Source organism: Salmo salar, chromosome 10 (assembly GCF_965601325.2).
Source record: "Salmo salar chromosome 10, fSalSal1, whole genome shotgun sequence".
Lineage (NCBI taxonomy): Eukaryota > Metazoa > Chordata > Actinopteri > Salmoniformes > Salmonidae > Salmo > Salmo salar.
The window spans coordinates 47,804,014-47,829,269 of NC_138300.1; the positions used below are offsets into that span (position 1 = coordinate 47,804,014).

General features: G+C 42.9%; 1 protein-coding gene across 1 annotated transcript in view; it reads right to left on the reverse strand.

The window, feature by feature from the left end:
• The window catches only part of LOC106560497 (low-density lipoprotein receptor-related protein 8), a 618,846-nt gene that overhangs the window by 433,112 nt on the left and 160,478 nt on the right, over positions 1 to 25,256 (reverse strand). The window contains exon 3 of the mRNA XM_082956606.1: positions 383 to 505. Within this exon, the coding sequence (XP_082812732.1) occupies positions 383 to 505 (123 nt within the window). The remainder of the gene's footprint in view (positions 1 to 382; positions 506 to 25,256) is intronic.

Genomic DNA, 25,256 nt, shown 5'->3' on the forward strand with positions numbered 1-25,256 from the left:
CCACAGAAAATCACAGAAATCACGTAGAGCTCTGAAACCCACCTTAACGGATTTGTCTGAACATGCTGCAACTGGATCTGTAAGAAACTTACCAAGTGTATGAAACTTACTGAGTGTAAGAGCGTGTAAGAGACTTACTGAGTGTATGCAACTTACTGAGTGTAATAAACTTACTGAGTGTAAGAGACTTACTGAGTGTAAGAAACTTACTGAGTGTAAGAAACTTACTGAGTGTAAGAGACTTACTGAGTGTATGAAACTTACTGAGTGTAAGAAACTTACTGAGTGTATGAAACTTACTGAGTGTATGAAACTTACTGAGTGTAAGAAACTTACTGAGTGTACGAAACTTACTGAGTGTAAGAGAGTGTAAGAAACTTACTGCATGTAGCATCGGCCTCGTCTGATCCATCGGCACACTCCGGCTCGCCGTCACAACGCCACCGCTGGGGAACACACTGGCCGTTCTTACAAGCAAAGTCTGTGGTGGCACATGTCTTCTTCGCTGCTCAGAGAGAGAGAGAGCGAGGGAGAGGGAGGTCAGATTAGTATGGTAAGTCATACGGACAACTCAAGCTAAGTGAGTCTTGATTTGAACAAACAATAGGAAAACTCAAGGTCAGGTTTACAATCAGGTCCACTATCTAATAAGCCAACGACAAAGTGGCCATATGCAAGCTTCAGTTCATACAGGCTAACTAGACTCTCTTTACAAATACCTCCCTAAATCTGTCCATTTGTTTCAGTGCCCAGAGAGTGCAGCCAGTCAGGCTGTTGTTAGATGGCCAGCCTCCTAACCCATATAAACCATTCTCCAGTCACTCTTTCAGAGTGGAGCGGAGCAGGCAGGGGAAAATTGGAGCACTTGAGCCTGTCACAGGGAGAGCTAAAGCTCTTTCTTCTCGACAGGGAGAACCCTGAACAAGAGAAAGCACTCGCCTCTTGTGAGAGAGAGCGAGAGAGAGAGAGAGAGTAATACCCCACTCTGTTAGCCTGATAAATAACACACACTTGGACTAACAAATGGCAGAGTAAGCCTGTAACTGTTCTCTTCCTCATTTATAGGCTTTGGTTTAATCAGCGTTGTGCCTTTGTTACGACACTAAACTAAAATGTAGGTTAGCGACGCGTTAGTCAGAATCACTGCAGTCTGAGGCGGATCGCTACGGGCCGTGCCTGGATGGGGAAATGCTAGTTAGTCTAAACATTTTAGCCTAAAAATATCCACTACAGTGACTGCATGTGATGTAGGTTACAATAGCACCAGTCAGAATGACTGTAGTGAAGTGTGAGGATTGCTACGGCCTAGCCCAGTCTGGCTTGGGAAACTAAAGGCTAGTAACCTGTTGTTGATGTACTACTACACCTTGGATGGCCAGACTGGGGGCTCAAATCACTGATGCCCCCATAGGGTCTCATCGTAGGGTCTCATAACACAACAGGAACATAGTGTGGTGAAGCACAAAGTATAGGAGAAGGACTATCAGGCCTACACCTTTCAGCACTCACATCATTAGGAATTTCCAGTGGTGTAAAGTACTTAAGAAAAATACTTTAAAGTACTACTTAAGTAGTTTTTTGGGGGTATGTGTACTAGAGGTCGACCGGTTAATCGGAATGGCCGATTAATTAGGGCCGATTTCAAGTTTTCATAACAATCGGAAATTGGTATTTTTGAATGCCGATTTGGCCGATGTATATGTACCGTAAGGTTGCAAGATTGAATCCCCGAGCTGACAAGGTAAAAATCTGTCGTTCTGCCCCTGAACAAGGCAGTTAACCCACCGTTCCTAGGCCGTCATTGAAAATAAGAATGTGTTCTTAACTGACTTGCCTAATTAAATAAAGGTGTAAAAAATATATATATATTATATATATATATATAATATATATATATATATATATATATATATATATATATATATATATATATATATATATATATATATATATATATATATATTATATACACTGCTCAAAAAAAAAGGGAACACTAAAATAACACATCCTAGATCTGAATGAATGAAATAATCTTATTAAATACTTTTTTCTTTACATAGTTGAATGTGCTGACAACAAAATCACACAAAAATAATCAATGGAAATCCAATTTATCAACCCATGGAGGTCTGGATTTGGAGTCACACTCAAAATTAAAGTGGAAAACCACACTACAGGCTGATCCAACTTTGATGTAATGTCCTGGTCTCCTGAGGGATCTCCTCCCAGACCTGGACTAAAGCATCCGCCAACTCCTGGACAGTCTGTGGTGCAACGTGGCGTTGGTGGATGGAGCGAGACATGATGTCCCAGATGTGCTCAATTGGATTCAGGTCTGGGGAACGGGCGGGCCAGTCCATAGCATCAATGCCTTCCTCTTGCAGGAACTGCTGACACACTCCAGCCACATGAGGTCTAGCATTGTCTTGCATTAGGAGGAACCCAGGGCCAACCGCACCAGCATATGGTCTCACAAGGGGTCTGAGGAGCTCATCTCGGTACCTAATGGCAGTCAGGCTAACTCTGGCGAGCACATGGAGGGCTGTGCGGCCCCCCAAAGAAATGCCACCCCACACCAAGACTGACCCACCGCCAAACCGGTCATGCTGGAGGATGTTGCAGGCAGCAGTACGTTCTCCACGGCGTCTCCAGGCTCTGTCACGTCTGTCACATGTGCTCAGTGTGAACCTGCTTTCATCTGTGAAGAGCACAGGGCGCCAGTGGCGAATTTGCCAATCTTGGTGTTCTCTGGCAAATGCCAAACGTCCTGCACAGTGTTGGGCTATAAGCACAACAAACCACCTGTGGACGTCGGGCCCTCATACCACGCTCATGGAGTCTGTTTCTGACCGTTTGAGCAGACACATGCACATTTGTGGCCTGCTGGAGGTCATTTTGCAGGGCTCTGGCAGTGCTTCTCCTGCTCCTCCTTGCACAAAGGCGGAGGTAGCGGTCCTGCTGCTGGGTTGTTGCCCTCCTACGGCCTCCTCCACATCTCCTGATGTACTGGCCTGTCTCCTGGTAGCGCCTCCATGCTCTGGACACTACGCTGACAGACACAGCAAACCTTCTTGCCACAGCTCGCATTGATGTGCCATCCTGGATGAGCTGCACTACCTGAGCCACTTGTGTGGGTTGTAGACTCCGTCTTATGCTACCACTAGAGTGAAAGCACCGCCAGCATTCAAAAGTGACCAAAACATCAGCCAGGAAGCATAGGAACTGAGAAGTGGTCTGTGATCACCACCTGCAGAACCACTCCTTTATTGGGGGTGTCTTGCTAATTGCCTATAATTTCCACCTGTTGTCTATTCCATTTGCACAACAGCATGTGAAATGTATTGTCAATCAGTGTTGCTTCCTAAGTGGACAGTTTGATTTCACAGAAGTGTAATTGACTTGGAGTTACATTGTGTTGTTTAATTGTTCCCTTTATTTTTTTGAGCAGTATATACATACATCATGTCTCGCTCCATCCACCAACGCCACGTTGCACCACAGACTGTCCAGGAGTTGGCGGATGCTTTAGTCCAGGTCTGGGAGGACATCTCTCAGGAGACCATCCGCCACCTCATCGGGAGCATGCCCAGGCGTTGTAGGGAAGTCATACAGGCACGTGGAGGCCACACACACTACTGAGCCTCATTTTGACTTGTTTTAAGGACATTACATCAAAGTTGGATCAGCCTGTAGTGTGGTTTTCCACTTTAATTTTGAGTGTGACTCCAAATCCAGACCTCCATGGGTTGATAAATTGGATTTCCATTGATTATTTTTGTGTGATTTTGTTGTCAGCACATTCAACTATGTAAAGAAAAAAGTATTTAATAAGATTATTTCTTTCATTCAGATCTAGGATGTGTTGTTTAAGTGTTCCCTTTATTTTTTTGAGCAGTATATATATATATAATATATATATATATTTTTACACCTTTATTTAATTAGGCAAGTCAGTTAAGAACACATTCTTATTTTCAATGACGGCCTAGGAACGGTGGGTTAACTGCCTTGTTCAGGGGCAGAACGATAGATTTTTACCTTGTCAGCTCGGGGATTCAATCTTGCAACCTTACGGTTAACTAGTCCAACGCTCTAACCACCTGCTTTACATTGCAGTCCACGAGGAGCCTGCCTGTTACGCAAATGCAGTAAGAAGCCAAGGTAAGTTGCTAGCTAGCGTTAAACGTATCTTGTAAAAAACAATCAATCAATCATAATCACTAGTTAACTACACATGGTTGATGATATTACTAGTTTATCTAGCCTGTCTTGCGTTGCATATAATCGCTTAGGTACACGTTGCTCCAACGTGTACCTAACCATAAACATCAATGCCTTTCTTAAAATCAATACACAAGTATATATTTTTAAACCTGCATATTTAGTTAATATTGCCTGCTAACATGAATTTCTTTTAACTAGGGAAAATGTGTCACTTCTCTTGCAACAGAGTCAGGGTATATGCAGCAGTTTGTCCGCCTGGCTCGTTGCGAACTGTGAAGACTATTTCTTCCTAACAAAGACAGCCGACTTCGCCAAACGGGGGAAGATTTAACAAAAGTGCATTTGCGAAAAAAAGCACAATCGTTGCACGACTGTACCTAACCAAAATCAATACACAGAAGTATATATTTTTAAACCTGCATATTTAGCTAAAAGAAATCCAGGTTAGCAGGCAATATTAAACAGGTGAAATTGTGTCACTTCTCTCGCGTTCATTGCACGCAGAGTCAGGGTATATGCAACAGTTTGGGCCGCCTGGCTCGTTGCGAACTAATTTGCCAGAACTTTACGTAATTATGACATAACATTGAAGGTTGTGTAATGTAACAGGAATATTTAGACTTAGGGATGCCACCCGTTAGATAAAATACGGAACGGTTCCGTATTTCACTGAAAGGAAAAATGTTTTGTTTTCGAAATGATAGTTTCCGGATTCAACCATATTAATGACCTAAGGCTCGTATTTCTGTGTGTTTATTATATTATAATTAAGTCAATGATTTGATAGAGCAGTCTGACTGAGCGGTGGTAGACAGCAGCAGGCTCGTAAGCATTCATTCAAACAGCACTTTCGTGCGTTTTGCCAGCAGCTCTTCGCTGTGCTTCAAGTGTTGCGCTGTTTATGACTTGAAGCCTATCAACTCCCAAGATTAGGCTGGTGTAACCGATGTGAAATGGCTAGCTAGTTAGCGGGGTGCGCGCTAATAGCGTTTCAAACATCACTCGCTCTGAGACTTGGGAGTAGTTGTTCCCCTTGCTCTGCAAGGGTAACGCTTCTTCGAGGGTGGCTGTTGTCGATGTGTTCCTGGTTCGAGCCCAGGTAGGAGCGAGGAGAGGGACGGAAGCTATACTGTTACACTGGCAATACTAAAGTGCCTATAAGAACATCCAATAGTCAAAGGTATATGAAATACAAATCATATAGAGAGAAATAGTCCTATAATTCCTATAATAACTACAACCTAAAACTTCTTACCTGGGAATATTGAAGACTCATGTTAAAAGGAACCACCAGCTTTCATATGTTCTCATGTTCTGAGCAAGGAACTTAAACGTTAGCTTTCTTACATGGCACATATTGCTCTTTTACTTCTCCAACACTTTGTTTTTGCATTTTTTAAACCAAATTGAACATGTTTCATTATTTATTTGAGGCTAAATTGATTTTATTGACGTATTATATTAAGTTAAAATAAGTGTTCATTCAGTATTGTTGTAATTGTCACTATTACAAATAATAAAAAAAATTGGCCGATTAATCGGTACCGGCTTTTTTTGGTCCTCCAATAATCGGTATCGGCGTAGAAAAATCATAATCGGTCGCCCTCTAATCTGTACCTTACTTTTTATATTTTTGACAACTTGTCACGTCCTGACCAGTAAAAGGGGTCATTGTAGTCTGGTCAGGGCATGGCAGGGGGTGTTGTTTTGGTGTGTTTTGGGGTTGGTTTGTTTCATGGGATTTGTTCTAGTTTTCATTTTCTATGTTAATTTTCTATGTGCGGCCGAGTATGGTTTCCAGTCAGAGGCAGGTGTCTTTCGTTGTCTCTGATTGGAAGCCATACTTAGGCAGCCTGTTTCTCCTTTGGGTTTGTGGGTGGTTGTTTTTCGTATAGTCCGTGTACCTTACGGAACTGTCGTATGTTGTTGTGTTATATATTTTGTTTAAGTGTTCACTTTATCTAAATAAAAGAACATGAGCACTCAACACGCTGCGTTTTGGTCCGCTCCTTCCGACACTTGTGACACAACTTCTACTTTTACTTCACGACATTCCTAAATACAATAATGTACTTTTTACTCCACACATTTTACCTGACACCCAAAAGTACTTGTTACATTTGAAATGCTTAGCAGGACAGGAAAATGGTCCAATTCACGGATGTATCAAGAGAACACGTGGTCATCTCTGCTGCCTCTGATCTGGCACTAAACACACTAAACACACTAAACACAAATGCACCTTTTGTAAATGATGTCTGAGTGTTGGAGTGTGCCCCGGCTGTCTGCTTTGCTATAAGGAATTTGAAATGATTTATACTTTTACTTTTACTAATTAAGTATATTTTAGCAATTACATTTACTTTTGATACGTAAGTATAAATACTGGCTGACTTTCACTTTTGCTTGAGTAACTTTCTATTAAGGTATCTATACTTTAACTTGATTATGACAATTGGGTACTTTTTCAACCACTCAGAACTTCCCTATTATGTTCCAACATGTTACAGGGTAAAAAATCATGTATAGCAACCCCAGGTGTAAAATAGTAAATAACGGCTACTTCTCAGAGAGTTTTGAAGTGTCAAGAGGAGTTAAACAAGGATGTCCGCTGTCACCATATCTATTCGTTATGGCCATCGAAATGCTAGCTATTAAAATCAGATCCAATAACAACATTAGAGGATTAGAAATCCAAGGCTTAAAAACAAAGGTGTCCATGTATGCCGATGACTCAAGTTTTATGTTAAGTCCGCAAGCTAGATCCCTGCAATGTCTCATTAAAGATCTAGATAACTTTTCTGTACTCTCTGGACTAAAACCTAATTATGGTAAGAATACAATATTACGTATTGGATCCTTAAAAAATACAACTTTTACATTACCTTGCAGCTTACCTATAAAATGGGCTGATGGTGAAGTAGACATACTCGGTATTCATATCACAAAATATATAAATAAGCTCTCCACAATGAATTTCAATAGAAAACTTGCAAAAATAGACAAAATCCTGCAACTATGGAGAGGTAAATACCTGTCTATTTATGGAAAAATTGCCCTGATTAACTCCTTAGTCATATCTCAGTTTACTCACTTACTTATGGCGCTGCCTACTCCTGATGATTCGTTTTTCTAATCATATGAGCAAAAAATATTTCGCTTTATCTGGGACGCTAAACCAGACAAAATAAAACGAGCCTATCTATATAATGAATATGAATTGGGTGGGTTGAGATTATTAAATATAAAAGCACTAAACCTCTCTCTAAAAGCTTCACTCATTCAAAAGTTTTATTTGAACCCTAAATGGTTCTCAAGTAGATTAATAAGAAAAGCTCATCCATTGTTTAAAAATTGCATTTTTGCCTTTGTGCAGATTGCCATGTCTCATTTTTGATTAATTGAAAATGATACTTTTTTCAAAGTATCTGTCTTTTTCAAACAAGCATTGCAGAGCTGGCTACAATTTCAATTTCATCCCCCTGAAAAGATAGAACAAATATTACAACAAATATTATGGCTGAACTCAAATGTGATGGTTGATAAAATACCTGTAATTATGGGAAAGATGTTTGAAAAGGGTATTTTGTTCTTAAATGATATTGTAAATTGTAATGGTAGAGTTACGTCCTTCATGGAGTTATCAGAATTGTACGGGAAGGTCTGCTCAATCCAAGAGTACAACCAATTGATTACAGCATTGCCCCAAAAATGCAGGTGGTGAGTGGCAGCGGGAGGAGGTAGGGAACTGGTCTGTCTGCCCAATATAAAGGATCAAAACTGGCAGAGGAATAAAAATAGCATAAATAGGAAAGTATACCCGTTTCATTTGAGGACCAGGATGTTGTCAACTGTGCCATACAGATTGCAAAATAGTTGAGAAGAGATTTTTGACGTACCGAACCCATGGTACAGGGTGTATGAGTTGATATATAAAACAACGCAAGATTCAAGACTTCGTGCTTTTCAGCTAAAATTATTATATAGAATTCTTGCCACCAACAAAATGTTGAATATTTGGGGCATAAAATCATCGAAGTTCTGCAGATTTTGTTGTGAGAATACAGAATCAATAGACCATTTATTTTGGTATTGCCCACAGGTAGCCTGTTTCTGGTCTCAGGTTCAGGAATGGCTGAAAATGCATAGCATTGATCTAAAATTGACCCTAGAAATAGTACTGTTAGGAGATCTGGAGAGACCGGGTCAGTCAATTACTAATATACTAATACTCTTAGTAAAAGTATTTATCTTCAACACGCAATCTGTAGATTCTGTTCGATTAGATAGATTGAAATTGTACGTTAAACATCATAGCATAGTTGAAAGATATGTGTTGCGTAGAAACACGAAGTGGGTGGCCAGTAGAGATAGATGGGATGGGCTGAGGGAAGCTGAGGGTTGGTATGTGGAATTGGAGACAAGTGGGAGTGGAGTTGCTGTGTGAGAGATAGAATGATGGTCAAAAGATAAAGGGAAAAATAGTCTAAATAAAACATAATAAAAGTACATTTGAATGACACTAAGTGGCAGTGTTTTTACAACTAATGCCGGTTTGCCTGAGGCTGATGCCTTGCAGGTGTTTGTATACATGCATATACACACACTCTCATTCAAATAAACACATACAAGAACACACACATACATGTAATAGTGCCAGACATGCACAAAAACATATACAGTTGGCATTGCTGTTATGATTTCAGTGGTCCTTGATGTCCTTAGTTTTAAATGTATTATTTAGTTTTAAAAAATGTAGCATTGTTGTTTGCTGTTTTCTTCTGTCTTTTCCTTTTTTCTCTTTAGTTCATTCTCTTGGTTGTTGGTGCATTGGGGTGTTCTTGGGGGTGGGGAATGGAATAATTGTATTTTTTAATTATTTTCTTCCGGGGGGGGGGGGGGGGGACGACGACTGTGGGAGGGGTCTCGAATGGTTGAGGGACAGCTATTGGGGAACTGTGGGGGGATCTTGGAGGGTTCGGGTTTCACTAGATTGTGATCATGAAAAAATAAACTATGACATATTTTATATCACTGTCATGCACACGCACTCTCACACATAAGGATGGCTCTGTTGCAGAAAGACTGATACATGTTTGATAGTGTCTTGATACTGTATTGTTTGTTCTTCATGTTCTAATACTTTAATGTTACCCCTTCCTTGTGTTTTTTGTAATAAATAATTATTAAAAAAACAACAACAAAAAACATGTTACTGCCTGACATCATCTAAGAGAAGTCACAGACACACAGCACACAAGAGGAACATAATGGGGAAATTCCTAAAAGTCCCAAAAGCGTCTTCTGTGTGAAGAAATGAGACACGAGGAGGAAGAGATATTTTCCCCGACAGCTGTAACAAAAACAAGAACACCTACATCCCTGCATTTACACACACACAAACACACACACACACTACACAGCCTGATACCAGGGCATATCTCTCACAGGGAGGCCCCCTCTCTACCTCCATCCCTATACTCTCATCCCATTTATGTTAATTTATCTTCCAGCGCTGTGTGTGTGTGTGTGAGGAGGAAGAGATATTTTCCCCGACAGCTGTAACAAAAACAAGAACACATACATCCCTGCATTTACACACACACACACACACACACACACACACACACACACACACACACACACACACACACACACACACACACACACACACACACACACACACACACACACACACACACACACACACACACACACACACACAGACAGCCCTGTCTCAGCCCAAGCAGAATGGGTGTTATTTTTCCCCATTCCTGCTGTGATTTCTATGAATTATCCTATAGGACAGGTCCCTCCCAGAATCACCTGAGAGAAGACAGGAAGCTCTAGGAGCCGGGCGCTCTCCCAATGACACGCTCCAGGGGCCACCATGATTACTGATTGACTCGGCTGACCTGGGATGTTTTCAGACCCAGAACGCCTCTCAGGGATCCGCCACGTCGCCGTGACAACAAAGCAACAGAGGACCACAAGAAAACAGGTGAAGGTCAGGAACCTCCAAGTCGTTCAATTTCCACACTCCATTTACCCCTCACAATTCCTTCTCAGCATCACAGGGAAGGAGACCATGTAATGTATAGCTACATCACTACACTAACAACGAAGGGGAAACCTGGTATGGTGTGAGTGCCCTGTCTATGTTAGTAAAGTGCTGCATCTGAAATGGCACCCCATTACCTAAATAATGTTGATTATAGGTGTTGATAAGCTTTGTTGGAGGGCTGAAGCAGGCAATGAAGGCCGCTTTGCTCAGCTCATCTCATTCTGTTTTAGATTCCACTAATCAGCGTGGGTGATATCTTTCTCCCTCCAAACGCCCTGTGACCCACTATCCTTTATGTGTCTCCGGCAGCTCATTTAAGATAAGATGAGGCAGGGCCATTACCAGATGGAAGGATCTGTCCACCATCTTGAGATGTGATGTAAACAAAGGGAATATTAGGCTTGTGGTGGTGGGTGCTAATCTAATCTCACCACTGTGACAGCATCTCAAAGAGCTGGCATACTCTGAATGCATCACAGGCTGGTCCCCATGGCAGGAAGTGGAGGGGAGAGAGACAGGAAATGGATGGTCCCTGGCTATGTTCTGATCAGTAGGGGAACAAAGCTTTTCAGAGGAGCGAAAGAATCCGTAAATCGGATATAAATAATTGAGGACGAGGAATGGAGAGGAATTTAAGAGTGTGTTGAGAGCATGTGTGTGTGTGTGTGTTTGTGTGTGTTATGGATGAGACAAACATTTTCTTAACATTTAAACAGACGGTCCAATCACTTTTCCTTAAAAAAAATACTATAATAATTCACGGATTTCACAATGCATTGTATAATTTATGCTGCTGCTGCGCAAGTAGCTTGTTGTTGTTGTCAGCCAATCACAAGTCATCCAACTGGCAGCAGGCTACAGTCATTGAGCTAGAGCCTTCGTGTGACAAGTTATTAGGAGATACACTACATGACCAAAAGTATGTGGACACCTGCTTGTCGAACATCTCATTCCAAAATCATGGGCATTAATATGGATTGGTCCCCCCTTTGCTGCTATAACAGCCTCCACTCTTCTGGGAAGGCTTTCCATAGATTTTGGAAGCTTCTGCACAAACTTGCTTCCATTCAGCTACAAAGTTTCTCCCTGCAGGCAGTCACCGAGTCCGAGGTGCTAAAGGAGCTCCTTAAACTTGACCTCAAAAAACCATCTGGGGTCAGAAGGTTTAGACCCTTTCTTCTTAAAGGTTGCTGCCCATATCATCGCCAAGCCTATCTCCAACCTTTTAACCTGTCTCTCCTTTCTGGGGAGGTTCCCATTGCTTGGAAGGCAGCCATGGTGCATCCTTTATTTAAAGGGGGAGATCAATCTGATCCCAACTGTTATAGGCCTAATTCTATTATGCCCTGTTTATCAAAAGTATTGAAAAACGTGTCAATAATCAACTGACTGGCTTTCTTGATAGTAGTCTATAGTATTCTCTCTGGTATTCAATCTGGTTTCCGCTCAGGTTATGGATGTGTCACTGCAAACTTAAAGGTCCTCAATGATGTCACCATTGCCCTTGATTCTAAGCAATATTGTGCTGCTATTTTTATGACTTGGCCAAAGCTTTTGATACGGTAGACCATTCCATTCTTGAGTATTGGTGTCTCTGAGGGGTCTTTGGCCTGGTTTGCTAACTACCTCTCTCAAAGAGCGCAGTGTATAAAGTCAGAAAATCTGCTGTCTCAGCCACTGCCTGTCACCAAGGGAGTACCCCAAGGCTCGATCATAGGCTCTTCTCAATCATACACTCTTCTCAATTTACATCAACAACATAGCTCAGGCAGTTGGAAGCTCTCTCAACCATTTATATGCAGATGATACAGTCTTATACTCAGCTGGCTCCTCCCCGGATTTTGTGTTAACCTCTTACATCTAGACGTTCCACTAGCGGAACACCTGCTCCAATATCCAATGATAGGCGTGGCGCGAATTACAAATTCCTCAAAAATAGAAAAACTTCCATTTTTCAAACATATGACTATTTCACAGCATTTTAAAGACAAGACTCTCCTTTATCTAACCACACTGTCCGATTTCAAAAAGGCTTTACAGCGAAAGCAAAACATTAGATTATGTCAGCAGAGTACCAAGCCAGAAATAATCAGACACCCATTTTTCAAGCTAGCATATAATGTCACAAAAACCCAGAAGACAGCTAAATGCAGCACTAACCTTTGATGATCTTCATCAGATGACACACCTAGGACATTATGTTATACAATACATGCATGTTTTGTTCAATCAAGTTCATATTTATATCAAAAAACAGCTTTTTACATTAGCATGTGACGTTCAGAACTAGCATACCCCCCGCAAACTTCCGGAGGAATTTGCTAATAATTTACTAAATTACTCACGATAAACGTTCACAAAAAGCATAACAATTATTTTAAGAATTATAGATACAGAACTCCTCTATGCACTCGATATGTCCGATTTTAAAATAGCTTTTTGGTGAAAGCACATTTTGCAATATTCTAAGTACATAGCCCAGCCATCACGGGCTAGCTATTTAGACACCCGGCAAGTTTAGCACTCACCAATATCAGATTTACTATTATAAAAGTTTGATTACCTTTTGTTGTCTTCGTCAGAATGCACTCCCAGGACTGCCACTTCAATAACAAATGTTGGTTTGGTCCAAAATAATCCATCGTTATATCCGAATAGCGGCGTTTTGTTCGTGCATCCCAGACACTATCCGAAATGGTAAATAAGGGTCGCGCGCATGGCGCAATTCGTGACAAAAAAATTCTAAATATTCCATTACCGTACTTCGAAGCATGTCAACCGCTGTTTAAAATCAATTTTTATGCCATTTTTCTCGTAGAAAAGCCATAATATTCCGCCCGGGAATCTCCTTTTCGGCAAACAGAGGAAAAAATCACAAAGACGGGGGCGGCCAGGTCACGCGCCTAAGCCCACAGTCCCTTGATCGGCCACTTGAGAAAGGCGATAATGTGTTTCAGCCTGGGGCTGGGATGACGACATTCAGGTTTTTCCCGGGCTCTGAGCGCCCATGGACGACGTAGGAAGTGTCACGTTAAAGCAGAGATCCTTTGTAAAAGATAGAGATGGCAAAGAAGTTCCAGAAATGGTCAGACAGGCCACTTCCTGTAAAGGAATCTCTCAGGTTTTGACCTGCCATTTGAGTTCTGTTATACTCACAGACACCATTCAAACAGTTTTAGAAACTTTAGGGTGTTTTCTATCCATATATAATAAGTATATGCATATTCTAGTTACTGGGTAGGATTAGTAACCAGATTAAATCGGGTACGTTTTTTATCCAGCCGTGAAAATACTGCCCCCTAGCCATAAGAGGTTAAATGCTCGACAACAAACTTTCTTAGTGTCCAACAAGCTTTCTCTAACCTTAACCTTGTTCTGAACACCTCCAAAACAAAGGTCATGTGGTTTGGTAAGAAGAATACCCCTCTCCCCACAGGTGTTATTACTACCTCTGAGGGTTTAGAGCTTGAGGTAGTCACCTCATACAAGTACTTGGGAGTATGGCTAGACGGTGCACTGTCCTTCTCTCAGCACATATCAAAGCTGCAGGCTAAAGTTAAATCTAGACTTGGTTTCCTCTATCGTAATCGCTCCTCTTTCACCCCAGCTGCCAAACTAACCCTGATTCAGATGACCATCCTACCCATGCTAGATTACGGAGACATCATTTATAGATCAGCATGTAAGGGTGCTCTGGAGTGGCTAGATGTTCTTTAAAATTCGGCCATCAGATTTGCCACCAATGCTCCTTATAGGACACATCACTGCACTCTATACTCCTCTGTAAACTAGTCATCTCTGTACACCCGTCGCAAGACCCACTGGTTGATGCTTATTTATAAAAACCCTCATAGGCCTCACTCCCTCCTATCTGAGATATCTACTGCTGCCCTCATCCTCCACATTCAACACCCGTTCTGCCAGTCACATTCTGTTAAAGTTCCCCAAAGCACACACATCCCTGGGTCGCTCCTCTTTTCAGTTCGCTACAGCTAGCGACTGGAACGAGCTGCAACAAACACTCAAACTGGACAGTTTTATCTCAATCTCTTCATTCAAAGACTCCATCATGGACACTCTTACTGACAGTTGTGGCTGCTTTGTGTGATGTATTGTTGTCTCTACCTTCTTGCCCTTTGAGCTGTTGTCTGTGCCGAATAATGTTTGTACCATGTTTTGTGCTGCTACCATGCTGTGTTGCAACCATGTTGTTGTTATGTTGTGTTGCTACCATGCTGTGTTGTCATGTGTTGCTGCCTTGCTATGTTGTTGTCTTAGGTCTCTTTTTATGTAGTGTTGTGTTGTCTCTCTTGTTGTGATGTGTGTTTTGTCCTATATTTATATTGTATTTATTTTTATTTTTAATCCCAAGACCCCGTCCCCACAGGAGGCCTTTTGACTTTTGGTAGGCAGTCATTGTAAATAAGAATTTGTTCTTAACTGACTTGCCTAGTTAAATAAAGGTTAAATGAAATGTAAAAATAAAAAGAACATTAGTGAGGACAGGCACTGACGCTAGGCAATCAGGCCCGGTTCGCAGTCAGCGTTCCAATTTATCCCAAAGGTGTTCGATGGGGTTCTTCCACATCGATCTCGACAAACCATTTCTGTATGGACCTAGCTTTGTGCACTGCATCATTGTCATGCTGAAACAGGAAAGGGCCTTCCCCAAACTGTTGCCACAAGGCTGGAAGCACAGAATCGTTAATAGAAGTCATTTATAAAAGAGTGATTCATCACTCCAGAGAACGCGTTTCCACTGCTCCAGAGTCCAATGGCGGTGAGCTTTACACCACTCCAGCCGCGATTGTCCTGTTCTGTCAGCTTGTGTGGCCTACCATTTCGCGGCTGAGCCGTTGTTGCATTCAAATGTAACGTTTGAAGTGGAAGAATCTGGTCCTGAAGGAGCAACAGAGTCTTCTGGGTTTTTCCACCTGGCAGGACATGGGACAGAGCCTCTAAGGCACCCTATCACTCATATCAGCACACATTCCAATATCCCTGTTGGATAAATTCAAAGACATATTTTTGGTGTGTACAATGGAGTGTGTAGGTATAAACTATTTATATTTAGTCAACATTAGGACTGTAACGGTTCACCAAACCCACAGTTTGGTACGTATGTTCACGGTTTGGTTCGTTTTGGTACAGCAGGAAAATTAAACGCCCTTCACAATGTACCACATTCACAATGTTCCTTGCATTGCCTGTTGTGACCAGATAGTTACAGTATGTTGGGCCTCTCAAGTTTCCACTCTGATGCTATGTTTGTAACCATGTGGGTGGTGGGAATTTACCAGTGAAGTCGTAAATACCAATTGGATACATTCATGTGATTTGAACACTTTGAGAAACACTGATTGGTTAATGGCCAACAAGCCGTGTCAACCATAAACTACCCGTTTTTGAGGGCTGTTCAAGTGGATTTTTCACAGTCGTGTGTGGTAAATTCCTACTTCCCACCTGGTTTCAAACACACCATGACATTGCCTACTCCAGTGGCAGAGGCGCGACTTTAAGACCATACATCTCCCACTCTGGGTAATGTGATGGGCTGTTAGCGCAACACGGGGTGCACTGGCCCAGTAACTGGCCTAGTAACTGGCTTCCTATAGAGCAGGTACTAGCTGTTTACTACAATGGGTGGGAGAGGGAAGTTCACAATGTGGCTCGAGCACTTTCACGTGGTGCTGAAACCTCTACTTAAACCCACTATTCTCAACCCACGAGAATGGGAGCATACCTGCGGCTATAAATCAAAGACTATAAAAACAAATAAACATAGCCTACCTATCGCTATTGTAATTTCTTGGGCCCAGTCAAAATCAGCTGCCAATGGCTGCTTGAATGCAGAGTGGAGACGATGTTGTGTTTTTTTTGGCTTTTCCGTCTTACTCCGATATACTAGGTTGATGTCGGTGTAAATGTGTCAACATATTTGAAGTGTTGGCAGCTGCATAGGCTATTCTCGTTGACCGTGGCGACATACTGTTAACGTTTTATCCACAACTCTCTGTCCATCGCCATTTAATCTACTGGGAAGCCAAAATGTTCCCAAACTGGAGATTTAAACAATGATGGAGAATGCTCCTGGTTTATCGACTCCACCATTCGCCATGGTACAAAACTAGTACCGGGCTGGGCTTCACAAAATGACAGTTTGAAATGCGCTAGTGAAGATTGGAATTTTGATTACAACGTGTAAACTCTAGTTATAATTGAATAGCCTGAAGAAAAACATTTAAACTCAGATTTACTCAAGAGGTACAGTGAGGGAAAAAAGTAATTGATCCCCTGCTGATTTTGTACGTTTGCCCACTGACAAAGAAATGATTAGTCTATAATTTTAATGGTAGGTTTATTTGAAAAGTGAGAGACAGAATAACAACAAAAAAATCCAGCAGAACACATGGCAAAAATGTTATAAATTGATTTGCATTTTAATGAGGGAAATAAGTATATGACCCCCTCTCAATCAGAAAGATTTCTGGCTCCCAGGTGTCTTTTATAATGGTAACGAGCTGAGATTAGGCGCACACTCTTAAAGGGAGTGCTCCTAATCTCAGCTTGTTACCTGTATAAAATACACCTGTCCACAGAAGCATGGCTAAGACCAAAGAGCTCTCCAAGGATGTCAGGGACAAGAGTGTAGACCTACACAAGGCTGGAATGGGCTACAAGACCATCGCCAAGCAGCTTGGTGAGAAGGTGACAACACTTGGTGCGATTATTCGCAAATGGAAGAAACACAAAAGAACTGTCAATCTCCCTCGGCCTGGGGCTCCATGCAAGATCTCACCTCGTGGAGTTGCAATGATCATGAGAACGGTGAGGAATCAACCCAGAACTACACGGGAGGATCTTGTCAATGATCTCAAGGCAGCTGGGACCATAGTCACCAAGAAAACAATTGGTAACACACTACACCGTGAAGGACTGAAATCCTGCAGCACCCGCAAGGTCCCCCTGCTCAAGAAAGCACATATACATGCCCGTCTGAAGTTTGCCAATGAACATCTAAATGATTCAGAGGACAAATGGGTGAAAGTGTTGTGGTCAGATGAGACCAAAATGGAGCTCTTTGGCATCAACTCAACTCGCCGTGTTTGGAGGAGGAGAAATGCTGCCTATGACCCCAAGAACACCATCCCCACCATCAAACATGGAGGTGGAAACATTGTGCTTTGGGGGTGTTTTTCTGCTAAGGGGACAGGACAACTTCACCGCATCAAAGGGACGATGGACGAGACCATGTACCGTCAAATCTTGGGTGAGAACCTCCTTCCATCAGCCAGGGCATTGAAAATGGGTCGTGAATGGGTATTCCAGCATGACAATGACCCAAAACACATGGCCAAGGCAACAAAGGAGTGGCTCAAGAAGAAGCACATTAAGGTCCTGGAGTGGCCTAGCCAGTCTCCAGACCTTAATCCCATAGAAAATCTGTGGAGGGAGCTGAAGGTTCGAGTTGCCAAATGTCAGCCTCGAAACCTTAATGACTTGGAGAAGATCTGCAAAGAGGAGTGGGACAAAATCCCTCCTGAGATGTGTGCAAACCTGGTGGCCAACTACAAGAAACGTCTGACCTCTGTGATTGCCAACAAGGGTTTTGCCACCAAGTACTAAGTCATGTTTTGCAGAGGGGTCAAATACTTATTTCCCTCATTAAAATGAAAATCATTTTATAACATTTTTGACATGCGTTTTTCTGGATTTCTTTGTTGTTATTCTGTCTCTCACTGTTCAAATAAACCTACCATTAAAATTATAGACTGATCATTTCTTTGTCAGTGGGAAAACGTACAAAATCAGCAGGGGATCAAATTATTTTTTCCCTCACTGTATAGGTCTACAATGCAGAGTATGCATGTCTTTTAGGCCTCTTGTTTTTAATTTGTAAATATTATTTGTTTATGTATTCATTCGGATTCACAGTACGGATGGAACCGAGGTCCCCTTACCGAATGTTTTGGTACGAATATGTGTACGTTACACCCCTAGTCAACACGACATTCTCTAAACTGCAATGCAAGACTATAGCGTTTTAGCCACTATAGTGTTTTATACAGCTGTACTTGTGTGCATGAATGAGAGAGGTATGGGGGTAGAAAAGTGGCGCAGTGTTAAAGATGAAAGACCTGCCTAGATCCTGAATGATGAGAGGAAGAGAAAATGGTGGTAAAAGCTATGAAAACTCAGGCTCCAGTCCTCTACATAAGAGTTGACAGTCCAGGTTGATGTATAGAGAGCGTATGGATGCACTACAAAGGGCCGGCCAGAGATGTGAGGGATCCTATACAGACCAGACGCCTGCAGAAAGACACAGAGATGATCAAACACCCCTCAGCCAAGAGCAGGATTCAGCCAGCCACACTTAAAAGCAACCTTCAGTTCCCATGATGTTTTTTATTTGTTTGTTTTTTAACGGCCCAACTGTTTGTAATGGCTGAAATGGAATCAATGGAACAGAGTCTAACAACTTGTTTCCATGTTTGATTCATTTGGTACCATTCCATTGATTCCGTTCCAGCCATTACAATGAGCCCGTCCTCCTATAGCTTCTCCCACCAGCCTCCTCTGGTCCCTAGACTTTGCTATCTGAGTGTGTTTAGAGTACCAGTTCAAATCTAGCTGTACAAGAAATATGGGACAGAGAGAAAAACACCCAACTCTCAAATAAGACATGCTAAGAGGGTTTTATAGCAATATCTACGAGAAGCTCACCTCCCTCCCACACTTCAGGAAAATAAACCTATTGTGAAAACAAAATAAAACAGCACAAACACATCGGGCGACAGTCAGACAGATTTATCTGTGAGCCTGGTGTGTATTTCAGAGGCCTGGCCTAGATAACAGGAAGGAATATGAAGGGAAGAAGGTAAGGCACTTTGAGAGAGCCAAGCTAACGCTAGCTCGGCAGCACTACAGCTTTCTACAACTGCTTCACAAAGGTTAAGCTCTTTCCCTGTGCCTGTGTGTGTGCTGATTCTTAGAAACCAGACATTGACGCAGCCATACACTTCTCTCTCACTCTCTCTCTCTCTCTCTCTCTTTCCTTTCTTTCTTTTTCTTTTTTCTTGTTGTTCAAGAATTGAGGATTTTTTTGTGTTTTTGTTAAGCAATCTTTCTAAGGAAAGAATATACAGGGTGTGGATGGGAGAGAGGGTGTGTGGAGTGTCTAGGGTTGCAAATGGAGGGTATATTACTGGAAACTACTTCTTATTATCACAGGTGTCTAATTATCTCTGGCCCTCTGTGTGGCCTTATCACATGAAATATATGAAGTTATTCAATAAGATTAAGATTAATTTTAAATAAAAAATAGAATGAAAAAGCTGTAAAATGTTATTAGAGTAGTGCCCTCCAGGTGGAGTGGACAGGAATCTGTTCATGACTGCACTAATAAGAAACACCCTTATCAACCAATTGGCTTGCAGGATAAGGTAGCACACAAAACAAAAGTGAAACTCTTTTCAAACTTCAACAGACTGCGGTGCAGTTTAACGTCAGTGTTTTGGCAGAAGGCATTGCCCTCGTCTGAAACCATTGTTTGTCCTGTTGTTATACTCCATGTCAATCATTCTGAGATGCCAGGCTTTTCCCAGACAGGACCTGTGTGGGTCAGCAACATGCCACAGCTCAAGACCTCCAAATCAGCGGGGTCTTCCGGACCCAACTTACATAAGGAGGTGCTTATAGGCTGGGAGCAGGGAACAGGGCCACAAAGGAGCTTACTTACTGCTGGGAAGAAATCAACAGGGCACGGGAAAGAAAAGACATCAAAATAATCCCGACTGTAATGCTCTAAAAATTGCTTGTTTAATCTCTGCGAAAAATGGAGTCTATAGATGGTATTTGTCTCTCTCTATCTCAATCTCTCTGTTCAACCACTTTCCTCCTCTGTGCATCTTTCTCTATCTCAATCTCTCTGTTCAACCACTTTCCTCCTCTGTGCATCTTTCTCTATCTCAATCTCTCTGTTCAACCACTTTCCTCCTCTGTGCATCTTTCTCTATCTCAATCTCTCTGTTCAACCACTTTCCTCCTCTGTGCATCTTTCTCCCCCCTCTCTTTCTCTACCCCCCTCTCTCTCTCCCTCTCTTTCTCTCCCCCTCAGCCTCTCGCTTTCTCGCATTGCGTCAATTCTATTCTTCAGTCCAGACATTAGAAATCACACGAGTCGACATTAGAAATCACACTAGAGTCCAGACATTAGAAATCACACTGAGTCCAGACATTAGAGCCCATATTATTGTGTGGAGCTAGATATCTCTGTACTGAGCTGTGATCGCATTAGGCCCTAAAATAACAGTTCAGCAGCTTTCACCTCACCTCACGTCCATCTCCCTTCCTCTAATACGTCAAACACATTCCAGCGCCACGCCACAACGCCATAGTTCCCTCCAAATTAAATCACTAGGAATTGATCTCCAGCAATTGCCCTGCTTGCTACAACATAATCATCTATCTTTATTCGTATGCACCGCACGCTTTATTTCCCTCACCGTCTTTTCAAGTCATTTGCCAGTGATTGTTGTCGTGGGTCTGAATATAAAATCAAACAGATTATAAAGACAGGGTTATGTACGCCAGCCTGCATTAGCTTCACAGCCTGGTAATTAGGCGACAGACAAAAGGCCTATTGTTAAGGTGGAGAGGAATGAAAAGCTAGATATGGAAGATGGAGAAGATATAGAGGGTTTACGCCAGCCGTATGTACTGCATAAAGTGCTATCAGCCTATCAAACCCAGCCCCTTGGACTAACATGGCCCTGTTGATCAGTAAAGCTCAGACAATAACAATGGAAATAGTTGTATGTGTAAAAATGGGAGGTGCGTGAAGGAGCGGAGGTTTTTGAACAGGTGTGTGTGTGAGTAGGGGTATTCTTCCAAATCACAGGCCAGCTAGTTGTCGGTGTGCCTGGGGCCAATATGAGGTTGTTACGTTCCCCAGTTTCTGTGTTGTGGGTTTGTATGTGTGTGTATTTCAGGAAATGGCTTCCTGGATTCCAAAGTAGCTCATTGGTCAGCCCATCACTAATTGGAGCTCTGACCCCGCCCTCTCGTCAGGGGATACAGCTGTCTGCAATTACCGACTCATTCTGCAGTTTGAAAAGCCAGTGTTCCTTTGTTAGGAGAGAGAGCTTCTTTATGTGTCCTGTGTTGGTTGTTGGTCAGAAAGTCTTGTAAAGTATTATGTAGCCGCTCCTGCAGAGATATGTGTATGCCGTAGGACTTAGTGTTTTTTGGGGTTTATTTAAATTGTTCACTGAGTTTGGTGACATTCTGTTTCATTTGTTCCTAGGGGGGTAAGGCGAAGGCACCTTGGGAGTGTTTAGGCAAGAGGCCTGCGAGCATACAGAAAGATTTCTGGCTCCCAGGTGTCTTTTATAATGGTAACGAGCTGAGATTAGGCGCACACTCTTAAAGGGAGTGCTCCTAATCTCAGCTTGTTACCTGTATAAAATACACCTGTCCACAGAAGCATGGCTAGTAGTATTTACTATGTCTATGCACACTAGGTATGACCTGGGCGGACCACCCCCTGTATTTTGGATAGTGTGCCAGGTGGTGCTAAGAATAGGTAACCGGTGGGTAGGGGAGAGGGAACTTTAACTTTGACTTTCTTTGCTTTGGCTCCGTCCAGACCCTTTTCCCCACATTGCCGTGTGAAGGAAGAATAAATTCCCTGTAAACGGAAATATTCTCTGCCTCTGTCATCCTTACCTCCACCTACAATCACATACCTTTTTTTCACTCCACGGGGAGTTGAGTTGTAGCAGGGTGTTGCGTTCCCTCCTCCAAGAGGCGTACGTAACAGAGGTCATATCATTCTGCTCTAACACTTTCATTAGAGGTGACCTATGCACCCATTAGGAGAGATACACACACACACACAAATAACACTATGATATACCATCCGGGTTACATCTGGCTCTAAGAGCTGACCTGCATTGATTTATTAAACATTCAGACAGCAATACCCCCCTCCCTCTCTCCCCCCATCCCCTCTCCAACCCCCATAGGTCCTACCCTATACGCCTCCCCTCCACCCCGCTGGAAGTTCAGTCTCCTTGACAGGGTCATTGTTTTAATGATATCAATCTCTACTGACCCATCCCCACCTCGTCTCCCTCCAGCCCTGTAATCTAGTGATATCCCCACCCCCTAAATACACACACACTCCCCATTACCCTATTACTGCCAGTCCATTAGTAACTCAACTCCCTCCCCAGCCCCTCCCTCTACGTCTGCCTTGCACAAAGCCCACTGGACAAAGGGAGTTACAATACCTTTAGCATACAAATGTCAATCCATCACTACATGACAATGAACAACAATCCAATTGAAGGTAAAAGACTGTCAGTAATTAGCTGCATCTTAAACAATTACATGAACTGAATTAATAATAAAAATTATATAACAAATCGAAAATGTAAAAAATGCATTTTCACACATGACTGTAAGTCCCTTGAAAAGCATCTGCTATAAATGCATATGTTATATTATTATATGTTAAATGATCAAATTAATCTTGAAATATTAAAAATCTATTTTTTATAACCCACATTACTCTGTGTAATGACATCCAGTATTCAGAAGCATATTCTGAAATCCCCAAAGCCTCCACCCGGTATTCAGCAGTACACTGAGTGACTGATGGTCTCTGCAGGGAGCTACAAGCAGTTCTTAAAAATGCCTATTTGAAACCAATGTCCCCGTTGTGCTCCACGATGGCTGCATGAATCAACGCCCTGTGTGAGTCCCTGTTATTCCCTCCCAGACCAACCCTCACTTCCTCCACGCCATGCCCCCCACACACACACACACACACCACACACACACACACCCACACACACACACACACACACACACACACACCACACACACACCACACACACACACTCACACACAAATGCATGCACACACCAACACACCCACACAGCCCCCTTACAGCACGCTGGACCACATGACAAATTACAGATGTATTATTAAAAATCAGTGATGGAGGGACAGGGAATAGGAGGGGAGCAACAAAGGCCCGGGACAATAGAGGAGGACATGTTCTTCCCGCTGACAAGCATAGAATTCATTTCAATTAGAAATGGCCATCGCCTTGAAAGCAAAACAGACTGCAAAGGTTACCATATTCCAAATGTGTGTGTAAGCGGAGTGGGTGGTGGGGGGTAGATTTAGCAGAAAGGGTGGGGGGAATATTTTGAATGGCCTAGAGATTTGAGAGGCACCAGAATGTCATTATGTTCCTCTGTGACAGATGAACTGGCCTCGGTCTCTGTTCAGCTGTGATGTCGACAACAATACACAAAGCAATACAAAATCCCAGTATTTTTGGTCTGCCCTGGCACCCCCCTTTCCTTTTCCCTTCCTTTCTTATTTTCCTTATTCCACCATCTCCCTCCATTCCATCTCCCTCCATTCCATCTCCCTCCATTCCTCCCTCCATTCCATCTCCCTCCATTACATCTCCCTCCATTCCATCTCACTCCATTCCATCTCACTCCATTCCTCCCTCCATTCCATCTCACTCCATTCCATCTCACTCCATTCCTCCCTCCATTCCATCTCCCTCCATTCCATCTCCCTCCATTCCATCTCCCTCCATTCCTCCCTCCATTCCATCTCCCTCCATTACATCTCCCTCCATTCCTCCCTCCATTCCATCTCACTCCATTCCATCTCCCTCCATTCCTCCCTCCATTCCATCTCCCTCCATTCCATCTCCCTCTATTCCTCCCTCCATTCCATCTCCCTCCATTCCTCCCTCCATTCCATCTCCCTCCATTCCATCTCCCTCCATTCCATCTCCCTCTATTCCTCCCTCCATTCCATCTCCCTCCATTCCATCTCCTTCCATTCCTCCCTCCATTCCATCTCCCTCCATTCCTCCCTCCATTCCATCTCCCTCCATTCCATCTCCTTCCATTCCTCCCTCCATTCCATCTCCCTCCATTCCATCTCCCTCCATTCCTCCCTCCATTCCATCTCCCTCCATTCCATCTCCTTCCATTCCTCCCTCCATTCCATCTCCTTCCATTCCTCCCTCCATTCCATCTCCCTCCATTCCATCTCACTCCATTCCTCCCTCCATTCCATCTCCCTCCATTCCTCCCTCCATTCCATCTCCCTCCATTCCATCTCCCTCCATTCTTCCCTCCATTCCATCTCCCTCCATTCCATCTCCCTCCATTCCTCCCTCCATTCCATCTCCCTCCATTCCATCTCCCTCCTTCCCTCCATTACACAGGCTCTCAAATCGCTCTCTTTCCCTCCCTCCATCGCACCCTCCCTTTCTGTCTGGAAAACACCCAAATGTCCCTTCCTTTGTGTCCTGTTCTTCATGATCACTGATAAATAAAAACACTAGATGAAAGCAACAGGGCTCAAGTTAATAGTAAACAACAGGCTCCCACTGTGAGATGAGACCAGGACCTGAGAGGTGAGATGAGACCAGGATCCTTACACTGAAATAACAGGAAGAGAGATAATAAAGTGTGTGTGTGTGTGTGTGTGTGTGTGTGTGTGTGTGTGTGTGTGTGTGTGTGTGTGTGTGTGTGTGTGTGTGTGTGTGTGTGTGTGTGTGTGTGTGTGTGTGTGTGTGTGTGTGTGTGTGTGTGTGTGTAATAAAGGTTGAGACAGGGACAATAACAAGGTAAGAAGCTAAAAACAGACAGTAACAGATGCAGAATACAGCCCACTCTCTGGCCCTCCACCACTGAGATCTGAAGAGCTCATCAGTGGTGCCACTCATCAACGAGGGCTCTCGTTTCCTGCTCATGGTTACTATTGCCCAGGCACAAATGTCGAAAGACTAAAACAAAGGAGCTGATCAACAAGAGCTCTTGGCAAATCAGGACTGGCGGCTAGTCTTCTCCTCCAGAGAAGAGAGGGTAAGAGGAGGTGCACAGCTAGACTATATAATCTAACACTAAGAGCAGAGCTGTATTTC